The sequence below is a fragment of the Lynx canadensis genome, chromosome C2 (assembly GCF_007474595.2).
Source record: "Lynx canadensis isolate LIC74 chromosome C2, mLynCan4.pri.v2, whole genome shotgun sequence".
Lineage (NCBI taxonomy): Eukaryota > Metazoa > Chordata > Mammalia > Carnivora > Felidae > Lynx > Lynx canadensis.
In genome coordinates, this window is record NC_044311.2 from 140,132,432 (window position 1) to 140,154,501 (window position 22,070).

The 22,070-nt window shown below is 40.2% G+C and overlaps 1 protein-coding gene across 1 annotated transcript; it reads right to left on the minus strand.

Annotated features, from left to right (window-relative positions):
- Positions 1–2,029: 2,029 nt before the first annotated feature.
- MRPL39 (mitochondrial ribosomal protein L39) lies at positions 2,030–21,974 on the minus strand. Its single transcript, XM_030329672.1, has 10 exons — positions 21,870–21,974; positions 20,897–21,103; positions 19,024–19,163; positions 16,524–16,623; positions 15,262–15,329; positions 12,290–12,402; positions 9,707–9,772; positions 8,648–8,801; positions 4,383–4,430; positions 2,030–2,133 (listed from the first exon to the last, which is right to left on the minus strand). The coding sequence occupies exons 1-10, from the start codon at positions 21,931–21,933 to the stop codon at positions 2,083–2,085; spliced, it is 1,011 nt and encodes a 336-aa protein (XP_030185532.1). The 5' UTR covers positions 21,934–21,974; the 3' UTR covers positions 2,030–2,082.
- Positions 21,975–22,070: the final 96 nt, after the last annotated feature.

Here is a 22,070-nt window from a genome sequence, read left to right on the forward strand (position 1 = left end):
TCTTGATCTCAGGGTCATGAGTTCAAGTCCCACATTCGGCCTGGAGCCTACTTAAAAAAAAATAAAAGGTTCAGAAAGATACACTGTGTCTGTTATACATGAATTTCAATTAAAAAGATAAAGATATACATAGAAAGAAAGAAAGAAAGAAAGAGAAAGAATGAAAGAGAAAGAAAGAAAAAGAAAGAAAGAAAGAAAGAAAGAAAGAAAGAAAGAAAGAAAGAAAGAAAGAAAGAAAGAAAGAAAAAAGAGAGAGGGGAAAAATACAGATCTAAAACCTAACTAAATGGTATTAGAGAAACAGAAAAAGGAATATTTAAAAAGAAAAATTCCCTAGAGCTCAAGAGTTATCAAAATTGAAAGCACCAGGAGAATAATTAAAAACCTAGATAGATATGAAACATCTAAGTCATCTAGAACATCAAGGTCCTAAAAGTACCCCAAGTGTGTATGCATGTGGGGGTGTGGTAGGGCAGGTGATATGGAGGAAGGCAGGTTTAAGAGAACAGCTTATATAAAAAGGAACAAAATCAGACAGGGTATCAGACTTTTCATTAGCAACATCAGATGCCAGAAGTTAACCTGAGTTGCTTTCAAACTCTTGACAGAAAATTACCTTTCAGGGGCGCCAGGGTAGCCCAGTCGGTTAAGTGTCTGACTTCGGCTCAGGTCACAATCTTGCGGTCTGTGAGTTTGAGCCCATATTGGGCTCTGTGCTGACAGCTCAGAGCCTGGAGCCTACTTCAGATTCTGTCTCCCTCTCTCTCTTTGCCCCTCCTGCACTTATGCTCTGTCTCTCTCTCTCTCAATAATAAATAAGCGTAAAAAGAAAATTACATTTCAGTCTACAACTCTAGCCAGTTGACCACACGTAAGTTGCAAAACAAAGCTCCTTTAGACATGCAAGGGCTCACCTCTTAGACGCTTTTTCTTAAGATGGAACTCACTAGAGATTCCAACACAATGAGAAAGTTCCCAAAGGAACAGGAAGATATGGTCTCTAGGAAGTAGATCCCACCCAGGGAAGAAATCAAATCTTCAGAAGAAACCTGTGCACTAAGCCCAGAAAGCAAAGTGTTCAACCTGGAACAGAAAGAAATCTTTTGGCCAGTTTTAAAAGGGCTGATAATCAAGATTTGCCCCAGACACGGGAAGCAGGCACTCCCAGACTGTGGTTGGGACTGCCATTTGGCAAAACCTTGTGGAGGCTAAGCTCTGGTAGCATCTGTCAATAATTCTACTACCAGAGTCTATTCCTCTGACGTCACTTATATGTGAGGTGGTGTAGAGCACGCGGGTGAAGTTACATGGGTCCACATTCCAGCTTTGCTACTGGCCAGTTCTACGGTCTGTCGGTTTCCTCCCTTACAAAATGGAAACACCTTGTCAACACATTTTGAGGATTAAATAAGAGATTCCATGTGAAAGGCTTAGCACCATGGCCAGAACATAGGAAATACTGTTAACTTGGTCAACTAAGCTACTCAACTAAGCTTACTCAACTAAGCTAACCACAAAGCACTTAAACATTTTGTACAAAAATGTTTACCGTGCCATTGTTTAAAATAGCAAAAATGGGGGCGCCCAGGTAGCCCAGTCAGTTCAGTGTCTGACCACGGCTCAGGTTGTGATCTTGTGGTTCATGAGTTCGAGCCCCACATCGGGCTCACTGCAGTCAGAGTGACCCTCTATCCCCCTCTCTCTCTGCACCTCTCCCACTCACTCTCTCTCTCTCAAAAATAAAAAAATAAAATAAGATAGCAAAAACGGAAACTAGTATGATCCTTTGTTTTCAAAAGATTCCACTTGTATTTGTACATGTGCTTATACATGTAGAAAAAAGAACTGAATGGAGAAAACATGTCAAGGTGTTATATCTGGGGAGCTGGAGGGCGCAGGGTTGTTTCTGCGTAAAATTTTTATTGTGAACAGCATAAGCTGTCTTATCCTTTAAAGAAAGGAAAAAGTATAAATTAGTATAAATCTTAGGGAGAAAAGGACAGTTAATCTTTATAAGCCCACACAAACATTTTGTAGAAAACTTTTATTTTAATTTACTATATATATTTAATTTTTAGGAAATTACTGGGTCGATGCACTTTCCTCTGTAGGTTTAGTTTGATCTTCAGTTACCTGTAAAAACATGAATAGCTTTACTTTTCTAATAAAAACAACTTTTAGTTCCACCTTCCCCCCACCATTTTAGATCATTCCACAGTCCTTCTCCTATAATGACCCCTGGTCTTTCTCCTTCGTTAGTAATTATTAAAGAAAGGTAAGTAGAAAAAGAAGAAACCTTATAAGGCCAGGGTCACAACAGAAATTATCAAGTAAAGTACAACAATTCCATTCAAAATATAATGAGGCATCCATCTAGGCTTCCCAAGTTTGTCGTTTTATTTTTCAATTACAAAATGAAATCCTTAGTGTGAGAAAAAGCCCCGTAATGCTGTCACACAGTATTTTAAATCAACAGAGTTTCTTGAGAGACATAATTCTACTTTAAATATAGAATATTACAGGTTTAGTAGAAATAGGGACCTGTATGTCCCTATTTCTAGTCTGTGTCACTCAAACACATCCATCAAACAGCTAAACTATACTCATCACCCCAAAACCTGCCCCACATCGTGAATTACCTATCTCGCTGAGGGGCTCTGCCCAGCTACCCGAGCCTGCCGCTGCAGAATCCAGGTTTTCTTCTGTGCACATTTCAATCAACAAGAATTCAACGAACTCTACCCGGGGCTCTCACCGCAACACCTGAACTTGAGGCTCTCATCTCTTCCATCCCTCTAACAGACTGCGGGCTTATGTCACAGCTTTCTTCCGTGCTGCCCCAGAGTAAGCTCTGGAACAGGAATAGCTGACCAATAGGTCACTTCCTTTCTCAAATTCCCAGCTGCCTCCAATCACCTTCAGGAGGGGAATGCAAATTCCCTACCATGGAAGACAAGCCCCTCAGATGCTATTTCCAAGAAGCTCACTTTGTTGGACTCATCGCCCACCCTACATACGACTGTACACCCAGGTTTATGTTCTAGTCACCATGCTCTCCATTTCTCCGTGCTTTTAGGCAAGCAGTTTCCTCTGAGATAACTCCCAACCCAGCCCCCCAACCCAGCCCCAAGCAACCCCACATACCAAAGGGTGAGCTCAAAATCTGGCATGACACATACATAACAAGCACTGACTGGGTTCACAGACTGAATGTAAAAGTACTAGCAGAAACAATTAGAAAACTATACGAGCAGGCACATAAGCCAGCAGAAACTGCAGGAATAGGTATTTGTTCAGTGATTGCTCTGAGAAGGTTTCATGGAAACAGTAAGACTTAGACGAAGTACTGAAGAATAAGTCGGATGTTTCATTTATATACAGGAGGAGAAAGGGAAACAGAGTCCAGACAGAAAAACTGCCATGAATAAACAAACCAGAAAACAAGTCTGAGTTAAGAATACTAGTGTTGTATATTTGAAGGTTGCTGAAAGTATATTTTAAAAGTTCTCATCTCACACACACACACACACACACACACACACACAGAATATGTCACCCTGTGAGGTGATGGATATGCTAGCTAACCTTGTTGTGTAATCGGTCTGCAATCCATACACACATCAAATGATTGCAGGGTACGTCTTACACTTAAACAATGTTAGGTGTCACACATCTCAGTAAAGCTGGGAAGAAATAAAGTGATATAAGAATGTAAACTAAAAAAAAAAAAAAAAGTTTGAGTGTATTTGCAAGCTTGACTAGAGTGGAAAATTACAATAACCAGGATGAGTTCAAGGAGGCCAGACTACACAGAATAGCTCTCAGATAATGTAACTAAAGACTAAGTACTTAGTCTATGAAAGAGTAAACAGGGATAGAACTGGTCAAGAAACATAATCATTCCTACTCGTGAAATGTAAATACTAATGACACAGAATGAGCTACAAACCCAAGTACCCAGGAAATTTGCACATCTGTCAACCAACAGTCAAGGCAGCTTCAAAATACATGTGACAAATCTCACTCTTTAAACGTTCATTAAGCTTACAAAAAATACCATCTCTTGAAGACCCAATTAACACCACTGGACCCCCTTAAGAACTATCGCTATTATACAGCAGTCCCCTTATTCTTCTTCAGGTTCCACAACATCATTTCCACAATGTTCACAAATAAAAACAAGAGAATTGCCAAATTACAGCTCTTCTCTTGCCAAGATACTACTGGGGTCAACAGCTACAACACCGCTTTAGCTACAGAGACAACCAATTAACTTTTTTCTTCTCTGTTCTTTTATTTCTTTATTTACTGTTGTGTTGTTGCTTAATTTCAAAACAACTTTCTTCATGGAACAGTACTCATTAGCTGTCAAAAATACTTACCATTTTCCGAGATCTCTCCAATAGCTTATTCCATATAGTAAAATGTGCCTTGAAAAGAAAAGAGTCACGATGAATTAAATAAAGCAATGAAGTTAAAACAAAAGTAGCTGAGTCTTATATAGGTTTTAAGCAAGCAAACACATAAAAAGGAAGGCAGTACTAATGAGGTTAAGTGGTTACAGAAGTGGATTAGAGTAGGGGAAAAGGTATTTAATGGGACAGCCACTTTGTTTGGCATTTAAGCAAGAAAGACTAAGTCTTTTTTCAGACTTTTTAAAGAACATGCCATTCTTCCTCTTTTGTCCTTAATCATCACCATCATAGACAGTGTTTCTTCTAACAGGAAGCAAAACTGTGCCCCATCTTCCCACAGGTTGTAGTTCTTTCCTTAAATAGCCATTTACAACCAGCTAGAGGTTATTCTCCACACCATCAGCAGTCACAAGGAGAGGTTCATCAGGAACCGACTGATATCTTCACACTGAAATGGGAGCCCCAGAGGTTTTACCTAATCACCCTAAGAACAAGTAAAAACTAACGCAGACAATAAAAAAATTATAAAACCAATTTACTTAATCCTTAACAATTTTATATAGCAGGGGATCATCAGAATGCAGATGAAAACTGTGCCAAATGCGTAAGGACCACATCAATTTTACTAAGTCACATGAATGACCTGGCAGAATCCATGATAAAAGGTAAAATTACTATATGTACACATAAGCCCTTCTGGAGAAAAGAGCAGCATCGCATGTTTAAAGGGAAGACAGCCAAATGGACTGCTGGTGCAGACCCCAGAGTGTGTGGCTGGAAGACAGCAGATGACAGAGAAAGTGCTATGAGAGATCAGAGGGGCAGGAAGGGGCCAGGTAATGCAGGCCTTCGTGAGACAGGCTACAGGGTTGGGATCTGTTTACAAGAAGCCACTGGAGTGTTTGGGGCAAAGGGATTACATGATCTGAGTATGAAAAAGGCCATTCTGGCTACTAAGCAGGGAATGTGCTTTGGAGGGGGAGCATCCTCGGTGATGAGTAAGGGGCTTGGAAAGAGTGGTGAGCACAGATGAGACGCTACGTGATGGAAGGTATTCAGGGCATGTTTCAGAGTTGAGCTGAAAGGTCTTGCTGATGGATGGGACGGAGCATGGCTGGGAGGGAGACAGAAAAGCCAAGGATCACGTCACAGCTAAGCAGATGATGATGCCATTTACTGAAATGCAGAAAGCTAGGAAAGGAAGCAGGTATGTGGCGAAAAACAGAACATACGCTAAAAATTACAAAATGTTGATGAAAGAGATGAGGATTTAAACAAAAGATATACTGTGTTCATAGACTAGAAGACTCAATTTAGTAATGATGTCAATTCTCCCTAAATTATACGGGTTTAACTCAATTCCTATCAAAATCTCAGCAAGATTTGTCAAATCAGAAAGATTATCCTAAAATTAAATGAAAAGGCAAAGAACCGAAAACAGTTAAAACAATTTTTGTAAATAATAACAACATGGGATGAATTATTCCACCTGATTTGAAGAACTATTTACAGCTACAGTAATCAAGACTGTGATACTGGCAGGACAGAGACACACATCAATGGAACAGAACAGGGAACCCAGAAATAGACCCATTAAATATGCCCAACTGATTTTTAATAAGGGTGAAAGCAATTTACTGGAGGAAGGACAGCCTTGCCAACAAATGGTGCTGGAGAACCTTGACATGTACAGGCAGGAAAAGTGCACCTCCACCTCCTTCTCACGCCGCGTACAAAACTTAACACAAAGTGGACCACAAACCTATATAAAACTATAAAACTTTTAGGGAGAAAAAGAGGAAGACAAATCTTTGGGATCCAGATCCAGGCCAAGAATTCTTGGAATTAACACCAAAAGCATGATCCATAAACAAAAACTAATAAACTGGACTTCATCAAGATTAAAAACTTCTGGGGAGCCTGGGGGGCTCAGTCGGTTAAGCATCCAACTTCACCTCAGGTCATGATCTCACAGTTCATGGGCTCAAGCCCCACACTGGGCTCTGTGTTAACAGCTCAGAGCCTGCTTTGGATTCTGTGTCTCCTTCTCTCTCTTCCACTCTCCTGCTCATGCTCTCTCTCTCAAAAATAAACATTAAAAAAATTTTTTTTAATTTAAAACTTATGATCTGCAAAACTTCTGATCTTTTGTTAAGAAGATAAAAAGACAAACCACAGAGAGAAAGTATTTGCGAACTATGTATCTAACAAAGGACTGATATCTAGAATATACTAGGAAAAAAACTCTCAAAATTCAACAGTAAAAAGCAAACAATCCAGTTAGAACATAAGCAAAAAACATAAATTTCCCACCAAAAAAGATATACAGATGGCATATAAATACATGAAAAGATGTCAACACAATTAGCCAATAGGAAAACACAAATTAAAACCACAATGAGAAATCATACAAACTTATCATAATGGCTCAGATAAAAAATAGTGACAATGTCAAATACCGGGAATGGCAAAATGGCAGTCACTGTGGAACTCAGTGTGATAGTTTCCTAAAAACTAAATATGTGCCTTCTAACCGAGCAACTTTACTCCTGGGCATTTATCCCAGAAAGATGAAAACATATATTCACAAAAACCGGTACACCAATGTTCATAGCAGCCTTATTCGTAATAGCCAAAGAACTAGAAACAACCCAAATGTCCTTTAATGGGTGAATGGTTCAACCAACCACAGTAGATCCACACCACAGAATACTACTCGGCAATTTAAAAAAAAGAAAGAAAGAAAGAAAGAAAGAAAGAAAGAAAGAAAGAAAGCAAGCAAGCTACCAATACATACAACTTGGATGAATACTCAAGAGAATTATTACTGAGTGAAAAAAACCCAACCCCAAAAGATTGCACAATGCATGATCCTATTCATATGATAGTCTTGAAATGAAAATGCATAGGAACAGAGAACAGATGAGTATTTGCCAGGGGCAAGGAGGTGGGGGTGGGGCAGAGGAGAGTGGGCGTGGCTATCGATGGCCAATAGGAGAGAGCCGTGTGAAGACACTGTACTACATCTTCACTGTGTCACAGTCCATACATCGGTTGCGAAAGTTTGCAAGGTGTCAGCATTGGGGAAACTAGGTAAAGGGATCAAGGATCTCTATATTACTTCTTGTAACTGCATGTGAACCTACAAAGATTTTGAACTATCTCAGAATCCAAAGTTGATTAATAGAACTACCCTACAAGCCAGCAATTGCACTACCAGGTATTTATCCAAAAGATTAAAAAATGCTGATTCGAAGGGGCACATGCACCCCAATGTTTAAAGCAGCACTATCGACAATAGCCGAAGTATGGAAAGAGCTCAAATGTCCATCCACTGATGAATGGATAAAGATGTGGTGTGAATATATATGTGTGTACACACACACACACACACACACACATACACACACCATGGAATACTACTCGGCGAAGAAAAAGAATGAAATCTTGTCATTTGCAACAACGTGGATGGAACTAGAGTGTATTATGCTAAGTGAAGTAAGTCAGAGAAAGACAAATATCATATCATTTCACTCATATGTGGAATTTTAAGAAACAAAACAGATTAACATAGGGAAAGGGAAGCAAAAATAAGATACAAACAGAGAGGGAGACAAACCCTAAGAGGCTCTTAAATACAGAGAACAGACTGAGGGGTGCTGGATGGGTGTTGGGTGGGGGGATGGGCTAAATAGGCAAGGGGCATTAAGGAGGATGGCCAGTGTCGATATGAGCACTGGGTGTTATATGTAAGTGAAGAATCACTAAATTCTACCCCTGAAAGCATTATTATACTATGTGTTAACTGACTTGGATTTAAAGTAAAAAAAAAAAAGAAAAAAAAAAAAATTAGTGACGGGTGGGAGCAATACGGAAAATAAAAGACTCTGAGTCATGAATAGATCATGCCAAACCTAAGACCAAAAGGCATTCTAGAGGGTCTTACCAACATGCACTCCAATAATCTCAATGCACCCTCCCCTATATTAATTTGAAAAATTAAAATAACTATCTCAGTTTGATTCAACTTTTTCAACTAATATCTCTTTCGTGAATTATCCGTTTACATTCTGAGCAATATTGTTCTCAGCATAAACGTGAATTTACAAAATATTAGTGTCACAAAATTTAATGAAAATTAAAACGTACATCCTTCAAATTAGTATAAAATCAAGAACCAGAATGACATCCGCTCCCAAATTGGACGACCTGAAACTTTCAGCTTTACTTACTCTTAAGTGTACCGGTAAAGACAGACCCTGGAATCTTCGTACAAGACTCAACTGCGTGGCTTGAAGATTGTGAACTGCTGATACTTCATACTGGAAACAAATACTTGTTCTTGGAATAAGAGGACCCTCACTCACATCGATGAAGTCACCAAATCTGGTTGATTTTAAAAATAAGTAAAACCTCAAAATCAAATCATTTAGAGTAGTTTGGGGGGAAAAAAGAATCTATTCATTCTGTTTGAGGCAATGTCCACAATCAAGAACATTCTATATGGCTCAATTCAATCTCTAATTGCCCCTGACGTAATAATCTCAAGTGAAGTGGCTAAAACTATGAAAATTAAAGTCAAGTGAACCTTGTTCCTTACTAGCATTGATATAACTTTAGAGATTTTTACGATCATTGAACACATCATGCTCTCAAGTGAATCCAATGTCTAAAACTGATCATCTACGACCTCATAACAACTCACTGTAATAGAGTTTAGAACTCACTATACAGGACAGATTGTCCAAAGAGCAGCTTTCTAAAAGAAAAAAATTAACTGAGTCATGAAAAAATGAAGCTGAGAACACAGATACAGGCCATGAAGTCATTTCTGCAAATCCATTATGCACGGTCTTACCCTCCTCATCCCAGTATCAGCACATTCCTATTTCACTTACACGTAACATAAGTAGTTACCAGTCAGTATCCATATTTGCACATACACGTGAATTATGCTCAATTCACAACAATGAATATTTTGCCCAATTTCAAAGTTAAGTTTTAAAAATCACATTTTTAAACAATGGTTTTCAACTCTTGAAATGCGGAAATAGAAATAAGAAACAATAAAACGAGGAACAGAAACCACAATGGCTCCTGAAGAGAATTTAAACCTTCCAATTACCACCATACCAAAACAATGCACAAAGCAACAGAAAATAAGGTGACAAGAATAACAAATTATGGCACAGATTCATCTTTTTCAGTCATAACTGTACGTTGAGTCACATCAATTCCACTGCCTAAGTCTTTCTATAAATTAGCAGGACAGCAACTTTATTTTTACTTACCTGTGCAGCTTGACTATCCTCTCAGGGTTCTGAGATGCCTTCTCTTCTATGAAATCCGTTTTGTACCTGAAGAGGAACAAAGAAAAAGCGACTTACTCCTAAATGCACAAAAAGGGATTTAAGGACATCTCCCCTCTCTTCCTCGTTGGCCAGAGTTTTTCAGACGGGTTTACACTTGGAGTCTCCTCTTCACACCTCACCTCCTTCAGTCTGGCCACAAGCTCACGGCTCCGCCAAAACCATAGGTACCTCCCTGGCCTCACCCTAACGGACACCTTTCTGTCCTTATTTCCACTGTTCACCTCCATCTGTCAAAGTGCTCATTTCCACTGGTTTCTGTGGCACTCTCTACTGCTTGTTATTTCAACTCTCTGGCCACTCTTCCTCCCCTGTCCCCTTCAGGGGACCTGTCCTGAAGCCTCCTTTCAAGCAAGCATCCTCCCTGGGCTGGCTCCTTGATGCGCAAAGCTCTAATTACCACTTCTGTGTCCTTATCTTCCGTATCTCAGCGTCTAATCCACATCCTTCTTCTGAGCCCCAAACTATGTATCTAAGACCCTTCCGGACACGCACCAGGCTGTTCCACAAGCATCTTACACTCCTGAATTCTCAAACAGAGTGAAAACTTACTCCTTCTTTTCCCACCACACTTACCCTCATTGCTGAATTTCCTCGCTTAGCAAATGGCACCACCAACCACCCACGTGTCTGAGAGAAAAACTGCAGGGATCTCCTCGATTCCTGCTTCACCTACCACACCCCCTCCATCCAACGCATTGCCAAATCACATCAATGCTACTGCCTAAATGTCTCTCAAACCTACCCAGTTCTGTCACCACAGCTAATAGCACAGACGGAACTGCACAGCCCAGGTACAAACCATAACTTGACCACTCACTACTAAGAGCCTTCTCTCTTCATGCCAGAGTGCTAAAAAGTATTACGTTTGTATATGGCAAACTCGGGAAGCATTAGTTCACATGCAAACATCTACCTACTGCCCACACCCCTTCTGCCAAAGCCCCCATGCATTACTAAGGATGCCAGCTACCTTGACTACCTGTCTCTCTTGACCCAACTCGAAGACATGCACCTGTCCCCGGGGAGCCGAAGCCACTTAAAACTCCCCCTGCAGCAGAAAAGCCCAATCACAGATCTACCTTCAACCATCCAAAACTCTGTCCCTTCAAACTTGCCCCAAGCCATCCCTACGTCCTTCCACACATTCAACTAACTTACCAAAGTCCTATAAGCCTCTCCTGGACTTTGAAAGTCCAGTGGAGGGGATGGGAAATCACATGGAATGAACAGCTAGAGTAAATAAACTATGGAAGCTATGGAGCACTTAAATGTAATTAGTCCTAACTGAAATGTGCCTCAAGAGTAAAACACACCAGATTCTGAGGACTTAGTATGAAAAAGAGAATACAAAATATCATTAATTTCTAAATACTGATCACATGTTGAAATAACATTTACATACACTTTAAATAAAATGTATTATTAAAATTTACTTCACCTTTTCTTTTGACTGTTTTACTGTAGCTACCAGAAAATTTACTTCTCTAGATGTCTCACATTATATCTCTATTGGACAGCATGACCCTAGAATTGGGGCACTGGAAGTGTCTTGATATGTTCCAACAATCCAAGGAATTTTCTCATAGAATCAACGGTGGTTTGGTTCTACAGAACTACCTGCACTCTAGGTCAGTTAAAATAGTACATTCCTATTGCTTTCTAATTCACTGGTTCCAGGCTACGCAAAATATTATAAACTACCATTACGAGAACGTATGTCTCAATTCACAAATACCTAAAGATTTTCCAATCCAGAACCTTGAACAATTTGCAAGAGCATATTCTGTCTTCAGAATCTAGCATCTATGTTATTTTCTTTGCAATGTAGATTTCCCTAACTAGTTCTGGCTTCAATTAGATTAATACTAAAACATAGTTTATGTTGTTACAATTTAGTAAAAGGTAAACTGGAAGTTTTCCGAGTGAGAAAGGGAATTAAGAACGCAGGGAGGATTTAAAATGCTGGCAAAGAAAATCCCCCTAATGGATAATTTGGTGCAGAAGACGAAGACCCACCCGGCTGTGTAAACGTTTCACTTCTCCCCTTAGCTCCCTCCAGACCACGGGCATTCTCTATCTCACCCTTCGCATTTAAAGAGTAGAGGATGAGAAGGAAAGGCTGCCGAACGTGCAAAATGATACAGCTTCATGTATGCTATCACCTCATGATGGAAGGAAAAGAGGGAAACACACCGCCAAGCTGATATGAGGACGGACCAGACAGAGAAACAGAGAAGTGAGACCAAGTGAGAAAATTACCAAAGGTGAATGAAGTTTTTTTCTCAGGGAAATAAATAATGGGATGAGTAAGTAAATAAGTAAAGAGGCTGGGAAGTGGGATGAATGAAAGTAAATAGATTGGTACAGAAAAAGAGATCTTAGAGCTAAAAATAGAACAGTGTCCTACCCACATCAGATATAAAGATTCTTAAGAGCTGAATTTCCTTCATTACATGTAACTTTGGGGGGGTTAGCCTTGCTTTCAAGGAAGCCAACACTTACTTGTTGTGCTGAAATATTTCCAATGCCACTTTTGCTTCCACTTCCAGAGTTTCAAATGGAAGATCTTTATAAATTAAAGCACGGGCATCTTTTGTGAAGGAACGCAGGTTCTCCTTCGAAAGGAAAGTATTAACCTTTTGTAACAATTTACTTAAAAGCATTTCTCCATAAGGAAGGTAAGATAAAATCGTATGCTAAATATTATAAATCCAACTAAAAGAAAAAGCAAAAGCAAACTTATTCGGAAAGAAAGTTATTAATTTGCAACAATTATTTAGACCATTTTTAGACCGTAAAATGTAAGGTCAACAATTTATCTCAACTCTATGAACTATAAACTTGTAATTTACTTGTAATTAAGATATCAGTCTATATTAATAATTATTAAAGATAATCCTACAAAGAAATTTTAAGTTTTTATTCGAATTACATAATCAAACAAATGTTTATTAAAACAACGATGCAGTTAGAAACGCTAAGAAATAAAAGATATAAAAATCTGTTTACATTGTAAGCAAAACTAAGCTTTTATAAATGCACAGGGAAAACACTGTTTATGTGATTCAGAAAGTTTCACCAGGAAACGTAATGTCATCATTGGCCCTGCCCCAAATATGGCATATATCTAATATTAAAAACCTGTTTAATGAAGAGGTTTTATGCAATTAAAATCATTAATACACATTAACAATATCTGAGATTTTTATTAAAACCATAATTGAGTTTTCATACTATAGATCCTTCATTACTGATACAGAAAAACCAGGCACTGTTACACAACTTTTGTAATAAAATTATTTCCATAAACTATGAGACTTTTTTTGCACGAATGACTCTTCTCCATTCTTTTTTTTTAATTTTTTTTTTCAACATTTATTTATTTTTGGGACAGAGAGAGACAGAGCATGAACGGGGGAGGGGCAGAGAGAGAGGGAGACACAGAATCGGAAACAGGCTCCAGGCTCCGAGCCATCAGCCCAGAGCCTGACGTGGGGCTCGAACTCACGGACTGCGAGATCGTGACCTGGCTGAAGTCGGACGCTTAACCGACTGCGCCACCCAGGCGCCCCTCTTCTCCATTCTTAAAGGGATAACTGACTGTATAACAAATCCACATTCACAGTTTATACAGCTGTTCCTTGCGTAACTCTCTACCACTTCTTCTAAGCAGTCCACCCAATACCATGATGCCTGCAATTAGCCAGTGCCTTTTAAGTTTTATATTTACAACTTGTTTTTGTAAGTTTATTTACCTATCTTGAAAGACACAGTGGCGGAAGGGCAAAGAGGTAGGGAGAGAGAATCCCAAGCAGGCTCTGCACTGTCAGCACAGAGCCCTATGTGGGTCTCGAACTTAAAGAACCGTGAGATAATGACCTGAGCTGAAATCAAGAGTCAGAGGCTCAACCAAAGGAGCCACCCAGGTGCCCTTTTAAGTTTTATATTTAAAACAGGAAAAAGAAGCAGCAAGTTTTACAGCTCAGAAGTGAATCTTGATTGCGTTCATTTTTATGACATAAATAATGCAAATATATAAAGTAAGAATCCCTTCTTCAACTTGAGGGCATATCTGAAAAATAAATTATATTGACACAGTTCAGAGATCACGAAGAAAAAGTTTCAATCCCTTCCCTGCCCCCTTCCCCATCTCTCTTTCTACCTCTCTTCCCTCCCTTTCTTTGTTGTTTCCTGTTTCCCTCCTCTGTCCCTCTTGACACTAAGCAACATGAGCAGGATTATATAAGAAATAACTTCCAAAGTCAGAATTTAAACCTGAATCTGCTTTGACTCCAAAATTTTGCTTTTAGGAACTATAATATTTCACTAAAATGTACCACTAAGGAAAAAAACACTAGCAATTATAATCATAAGATGCCATCTATCATAAGACACATTTTGAGGGCGCCTGGGAGGCTCAGTCAGTTAAGCATCCAACTTCAGCTCAGGTCATGATCTCGTGGTTCATGAGTTCAAGCCCTGCGTCAGGCTCTGTGCTGAGAGCTCAGAGCCTGGAGCCTGCTTCAGATTCTGTAACTCCGTCTCTCTGTCCCTCCCCTGCTCGCTCTCTGCTCTCTCTCTGTCTCTCTCACAAATAAACATTAAAAAAAATTTTTTTAAAGACATTTCCAGAGATACTAAAATGTGAAAAAAACGTACACTGTGGAATTGATAAAATGCTATGCTACACTGCCTTTCCTTTTCTGACCTCCAGACTTTCAATCTGTAGAACATACGGTTTTGCTTAATTAAGAATCAGGCATCTGCCTTGTCTCCCCAATCATAACTAAAATCTCTGGGCTGGACATCTGAAAGCCACCGGCACATCCTACCCACAGAGAATCTGATCCAGATCGTCTTTGTCAGCCAGGTCCCTGATGCTACCCAACTCCCAGATCAAACAGGAGAACGCTCATCGTGCAATCAGACCATTCACCAAGAGTCTAGTCTGTTGCTATTTGAGTTAGCTTAGCTTTGTCAAAGTCTGATTCTTAATTCACTAACCGTCTACCCCCTCCACCCCTCCTCTCAACGTAACCCTGGTATACAGGGAGACCTCGCAGTATGCAACAGGTTAAAACGGTTAGGGCAATGAGTTTTACATTGTGCTCTGAGGACCCAGGAAGTTAGTAAGGCTCCAGGGCCCTCACCACCACATCAACCAAGACAATTAAACTTGTAAATTTGATAGCTTGGGCATCTTGAAAACCACTATCTTAAGAAAAGGAATGAACAGTACAAGGAAGAAGAAAGCACTTCCAGAAAAGGTCAAGCAGGACATAAAGCTGACCACATGAGGAAAACCCCCATTCCTATGCTCTGTCTTGAATACACTGAAAATGCAACACAGGTAGGCAGGTAAGGTCTTTCAAATATCCTCAACATGCAGTATCACTCAACAACACTGACACAAGAATCGTTCTAACCAAAGAAGGTACATACTCTAAAATTCATATTCTAAATACTATACTTACTTTTGTTGGCATCCACTCATCAAGTCTCTTATCCAGAACTACATCATAGCAGAAGGCTCCAGAGATTACTGTAAATCCAACCAAAATGAGAGGCAAAGTCAAATCTACTAGAGTTACTAATTTGCAACAACTGAATATTTAGACCATAAAAGGGAAGGCCAGCAATCTCTGCCAACTCGACAAATTATAAAAGTTACCATTATCCCAGCTCTTGCCAGAGCTCTACCAGCTTTCCCTCACTCACTCTCTTTTTGTTGAACCCAAATCCCTAGTACTTTTTAAACATTCACATTTTCGTCCAGAATATTATCACTATAGAGACTTCACAGTTACTAGACATAAAACTTCAAAAGAATCAGATATTTAATATGTAGACAAATGACTACGTGGGCGTGAAATGTTGAATTTTTTAATGTCTTCTAAGCTTTGTTTTTGTTGTTTTGTTCTTAGAATCACTTATTGAGCTTTTTTAAGTTTTTTGGCGTATATACTCCTATCTTTTTTTGAAAATTTACAAATGCGATCCTATTGCACATACTGATGCGGAATCTTGGCAAAATTGCAAAGACTGTGAACTCTTCCATCTTCTCAAAAGTGTTCCCCCCCCCCCCGCCCCAGAGTCATGTCATTTCTGCTGAAACAGTACCTCCTAAACATAGCTTTTTCCAGAATTCTATTTATACTCCTATTTCCTCCTCCTCCACACATTCGATTTAGAAATAAGTGCCTAAAGTGGTAGGAAACAAACACTGAAACAGGGTAATTACACAGAATTCATATTCAAGAGAAACATTATCCTCAAATTGTATTATGTTAATTATTGACCTCCAGTAATTAAATAAGATGGATTTTGTTACCGGTTATAAATGGAATGTATGTACGACAGTAATTTCTATCACATAAAATTAGAAATGAGCTAAAAAAAAAAAAAAAAAAAAAGAAGCTCGGGGGGCCTGGGTGGCTCAGTCAGTTAAGTGTCCGACTTCGGCTCAGGACATGATCTCACAGTTCATGAGTTCGAGCCCCTCATCGGGCTCTGTGTTGACAGCTCAGAGCCTGGAGCCTGCTTTGGATTCTGTGTCTCCCTCTCTCTCTCTGCTCCTCCCCTGCCCATGTTCTGTCTCTCTCTCTCCTTCAATAATAAATAAAAACATTAAAAAAAAATTAAAAAAGAAAAAATAGAAGCTCTATAAAATATCAAAAATAGGTACCAAAATATTCAATGATTACAAAATCCGTGTGTGCACGCATATGTACATTACCAGGAACTTCTGGAGCTCTGACCAAACTGACCACATATTCATCTTTGAACGCCCTCTCTATCACACAGCCCATCATCATGGCACAGGAACGCCAATAAGCCTAGAAAAATAAAACATACACAAACATAATACACACTAAGATTCACTGTTTCTTCAATATTAAAATTTAGGTTAACTTTCAACTACATGGATGGAACTGAAGGGTATTACGCTAAGCAAAATTAACCAAAGAAAGACAAATATCATAGGACTTCACTCATATGAAGAATTTAAGATACAAAACAGATGTACATAAGGGAAGGGAAGCAAAAATAGTATTAAAACAAAGAGGGAGACAAAACATAAGAGACTCTTAGACACAGAGAACAAACTGAGGGTTGCTGGAGGGGCTGTGGGGGAAGGAGGAATGGGCTAAATGGGTAAGAGGCATTACGGAGGACACCTGTTGGGATGAGTACTGGGTGCTACACACTGGGAATGAATCACTGGAATCTACTCCTGAATCATTATAGTAGCACTATACGCTAACTAACTTGGATGTAAATTGAAAAATAAATAAGTAAATAAAAAAAAATTTTTGGTTAACTTTTGACTTAGAAACTATTTTTCTATCCATCCTTGGCACGTAGCAATAGTTAACATCAGGCCACGACATTACCTCTACCGAGCAAAAAGCACTGAAGAATGAAGTACCAACTTCTGTTGTTAGCAGTGTTTCTGTACAAGATATCACACACTATGATGTTTATCAAACACAAGATAGTTTTACTATCTGGTAGCAACTTTTCTCTTTAACCCAGGATAAAGAGAACTTGTTAACAAACCTGTACTAAAGTAAAAAAAATACACATATTAATATACACCTGTTTACGCCATATATAATAGAGAGGGAACACTGAACTCTTCTGAACTTGTGACTCCTCTCCTATGCCTAACACCACAGAGCACATCACCCAAGTTACTCATATTTACGGCAGAGCAAACTCACTATTAACTGGGCTTTCGTTTTACTCGCACGTTTTGACCCATGGACACGCCTAATGTGGGTATCCATGCAATGACCTTATCAGAGTGGTAAAGAGAAACACAAGTCCTATCATATCCGCCTATCTTGTGCCCCACACTGGCACTACTACAACTGGGCACTTGACTTTCACAAGCTCTTCACATCTGCGGACAAGAGTGGGCCCACTTCGCTGTGTGCAGCAGAGACCGCTCCAGAACGTATCCTACAGAACCACACAACATACGCTAAAAAGGAGTACAAACTCAGGTCTTGAAGGCAAGTAGCAAAACGCACTTCCTATCTATCCTACTTAAATGTGTTTAATGTCTGTTGAACTCCAGAATCAGAATGCCTGGACTAAAATCCAGGCTCTAGTATTTCCTAAACTGGTAACCTTGGTCAAGCTACCGAACCTCTCTTTGCCTCAGTTTATTTTTCTGGGAAATGGGAACGATAGCATCTATTTTTATGTGGTTTTTATGAAGATTAAATGAGTTAATACCTGTAAATCACCTAAGACAGTGCCTGATACATAATTAATACTTGATATAAGCTACTATTATCATATCTATCGTTTTCTTGCTTAAGTGTTTCATTTCAACATGTATTTATTAAATACCTATTGTATGTAAGTCAAGGACTGGGTCCAACAGAGGATGTGATCCCTGTCTTCAGAGAGCCGAGAATCCAATGCATTCAACAGTTCACATCACAAGGCATGATTAAAATACTATATCTGAAGAAGTTAGCCAAGTGTGAGGCCCTAAAGAACAGAGGGATTCATCCTGACAAGAAGAAACTGGGAAGATTCCACAGAGCAGACAGCATTTTAATAGAACTATAAACGATAAACAGGATTTTAACAGGGAGGAAAGAAAATACCCCGAGTTGAAGAAGGACACCCATAAAAGCCAGGAGGCTCACACAGCAAAAACCACTAGTGACCACGTCCTCAAATGTGGCCACAGCAGAGAGGAAGTGGAAAGACGCAGCGAAGGTGAAGCTTGAAAGCCACGCTGGGGTCAGATCCCACAGGGCCTGAAAAGTCATGAGGAAGAAATGACACAACACTCAGTCATGTCGCTTAATAAAAGTCTTACAGGCCTACTAAGGAAGACTTTAGTATTAAAGAGGGAGGTGGGGACAGAGAGTTAAAAAGCTACTGAAATAATCCAACGATGGTCAACGGCTGAATTCAAGCAGTAGAGAGAATGAAATATAGAGGAAAATCAACAAACGTCTGTGGAACAAAGTCATGAAAGTAAAATACAAGTCACACAGTTTTCTCAAACCAAAATACAAAGAAAGGATGCCACTGGTACTTTGGGAGCTTGTGAAAATGCAAAAAAATCAAAACGTTGATTATCACGGGCATTACTACATTTGACCTTGGCCACGTTTGTACATCTCATACTCCAAAGCAAAACAGATGTTAATAAAAAGAAGAAGAACACTAGGAGAAAAAAAAAAAAAAGAACACAGAAGTAGAAATACCTTATTCACTTCTCTAGGATCACGATCTTTGAAAGTAAGAAATTCAATTTCACAGGATTTGGTCAACGGTTTATACATGTCCCAAGGCTGTCCGTCCACAAGAGCCAGAATGGACTTCCCGCAGTGCCACTCACTTAAATCTAGGAATTTAAAATAGATTGAAGGTCTGAATCTAACAAAACTCAAATTGAAAAGTTACGTGTTTAAGTGCTACATTAAGAAATAAAACCAACAGAAAGGCGAGATTCTGCAAGCTGACTTCCTCTGGGAGAAAAAAAAGTATTACATAGTACCTCTGTACCAATAAAAAAATAATACCCAACACACCCAATGTGTTATTATTAACAAAACTGCCAAAACCATTTACGAAAACCATTGAGGCTAAGTCTAATTTGAAGTTAATCTATTATTAACTAATAAAACAATTTGCCAAGAGTTACACTTGTATATATAAATATACATCCGTAGTAAATCTGGTCAAAATGGGTTGGGTGTCTTGCTCCTACACCACCTCGTCCTTCCCTAACATGGACTGTCCAAGTCAAATACCTTAACGGTTTTTAATTATGGGTATGAATTCACATATAAGCCCATCAGCCCTGGTCTGTTCTTTGACCGGAATGCAACTCTAACTCTAAGCCTGATTAGATGTTCTTCAAGTACAGAGCTAGTCACAGAAGTGCTCAAACTACAGGGTTAGAGTCTAAATAAGCCCCACAGAGAGAGGATCATGTCTGTTTTTGTTCACTCATTAGTATATCCAGAACCTAGCCCCAGGCCTGTAATACAGTAAATACTCAAAAGTGTACTGAACGATCGAAAGTATGAATGAGAAGCACTTGTCAGTGCAGGTGCCATGCTGTGGGGGGACACAAAGGCTTCATTTCCACCCCTGAAAACCCACAAAACCCCTTAAGGGCCTGTGCTTCGTCCTAACCCTCCTCTGTAATCCTAATGCCTATCACACAGCAAAGGTTCAAATAAATGTTCACAGAACAACCAAACAACGGTCATAAGGACTCATCCAAGTGCCAGAGTGAAAAAAAGACTGAGAATGTAGACTATCTTAAGCTTTTAACTAAAATTGTTAATTACTTGAATGGAATCACTACTCAGTTTTCCAGAAATTTAAACAATGTGGTTTAAATGAGCATCCTGGTGTATATACCTATTTGGAGAGCTTTCTAAATTTAAATATTACCAGTTCTATCAAAGCTGCTTTGAAAGCATTTTGATCAAAAATAATCCATACAGAGGCTCTGTTCCCTTCATTTACACACCAAATCACACACAGGGCACAGTCCTCTCCTTTAAGATATGAATCCCAACACACACTTTTACCCTAACCGCATTCACCCCATGCACACTTCCACTTACACATTCACTACATGTACACGGAAGTATAAAGAAACACACAACACACAATCAGACAAGCGGGAAGCACCTAAGGTTTAAGTTAGGCCATAAAGAGCTAGAAAGGAAAAGAAGGCCTATAAAGCTGGTCCTCGGAGGCCTGGGCGGTCCCTCTATCCCAAATTCCTTTAACGAGCCCCCCATGGGTGCTGTCTAAAAAAGGCAAGCACACTAATATAGTAACAAGGCTTTCACCTCCGTCTTCTTCTGCCAGAAACAATTACAGCACCCCAAACCTAGCCAGATTCAAGTGAGTGCCAGGAAACCTGTGCATCACAGTACCAACCTTTCAAGACCCACAGGACCCTCCAGAGCTAAAGTGACAGTGAACAGAGAGGAAGATGCTGGATAAAGAACTTCTATAAGGTCAGGGAGCAATTACCGAGTCTTGTCTCTTCTGAACCAGTCCTTCTGCACAGCTTATGGGAAAGTCAAAACTGTATCCTGATTCACTACTTACGCATAGCACAACTATAAGGAGTTGAAACGTTTTTATTCATCACGAAGATAGTGCCAGGGTCCGTTTTCCCAACGTGTTTAACTTCAATCTTCTCAGTTCGAGGAGTTAATGATAACTGCCTGTTTTTCTCTTTATTAAAGAGGTCATTCTGCATTTCTATCAGTTCTGTCGGTGACAGGTGCGAAGCTGGCGATGTTGCTATCAATCCTGTGTAGCAGTTACGATAAATATAAACAGTGAATGAGTAACACACCGATGATACCCCACCCCGCACCACCGTCCTACAAGAATGAATGCGGGGCAACACGATTTTAAAACGCCGTTCGCCAAAATGCGCTCAGAGATTAACTTAAACCACTTTCTAATATTAATAACTAAAATGCCAAGGGAAGAAACCCGCAGCTAGCCCAGATCCACACCTTTCCTTCAACTTGGCTCTCTCACCATCAGATCCCCATTGCCCATCAATTTCCTCTGTCGTATTCCAATCTGTGCTTTACAATAAGAGGCAAAAAGTAACCAGGAAGTAGTCAAAGTCACACTAGTCACTGGGAAGGTGAGCAAAGTTGTCGCCTTGAAACGTTTTGGGGACAAGAAAGCTCCAGGAGACTGGGGATCCCTCGCCAAAACTATCGATATCTGGAGCGAGAAATGCTGAGCTTATTTTCCAAACCCTCAATCAGAGGATTTGACAAAGCCCGTACGAGTATTCCAATGGGAAAATAAGGACACGTTTGCACCACGACGCGGGGTCCTTCTCAGAGGCGCCCCAAGCTCCTCCCACGGCCCCCTACCCAGCCGGCGCCCCGAGATCTGTGCCCCCGGGCCGGGAAGGGGTGGCCGCCACAGCCAGGACGTAAAGACCCTCCTGCGCCCGCAGCCCCGTGAGACCTCCCAGGACCCGCCTCAGGCCCAATCCGAGCCGACAATCCTTTAATCCTCTCTCTCCGTCCCCACGGCCGCTGAAACTCACTCCAGCCAGCCCCGCCAGCAGGGGCGGCCCGCCAGAGGCGCAGCCCCCGGACCCCCAAAGCCATTGCCTCCTCCGCGGCTGAAGGAACCGCCTCGCGCAAGTCCTCCTCTGCCCTCCTCCCCGGAAACTCTGAGCCCGCACCGCGTTCCGTAGAACACTTTTGTTCCGGTCCCGTCGGCCGCGCTGCACGCCTCCACCAGG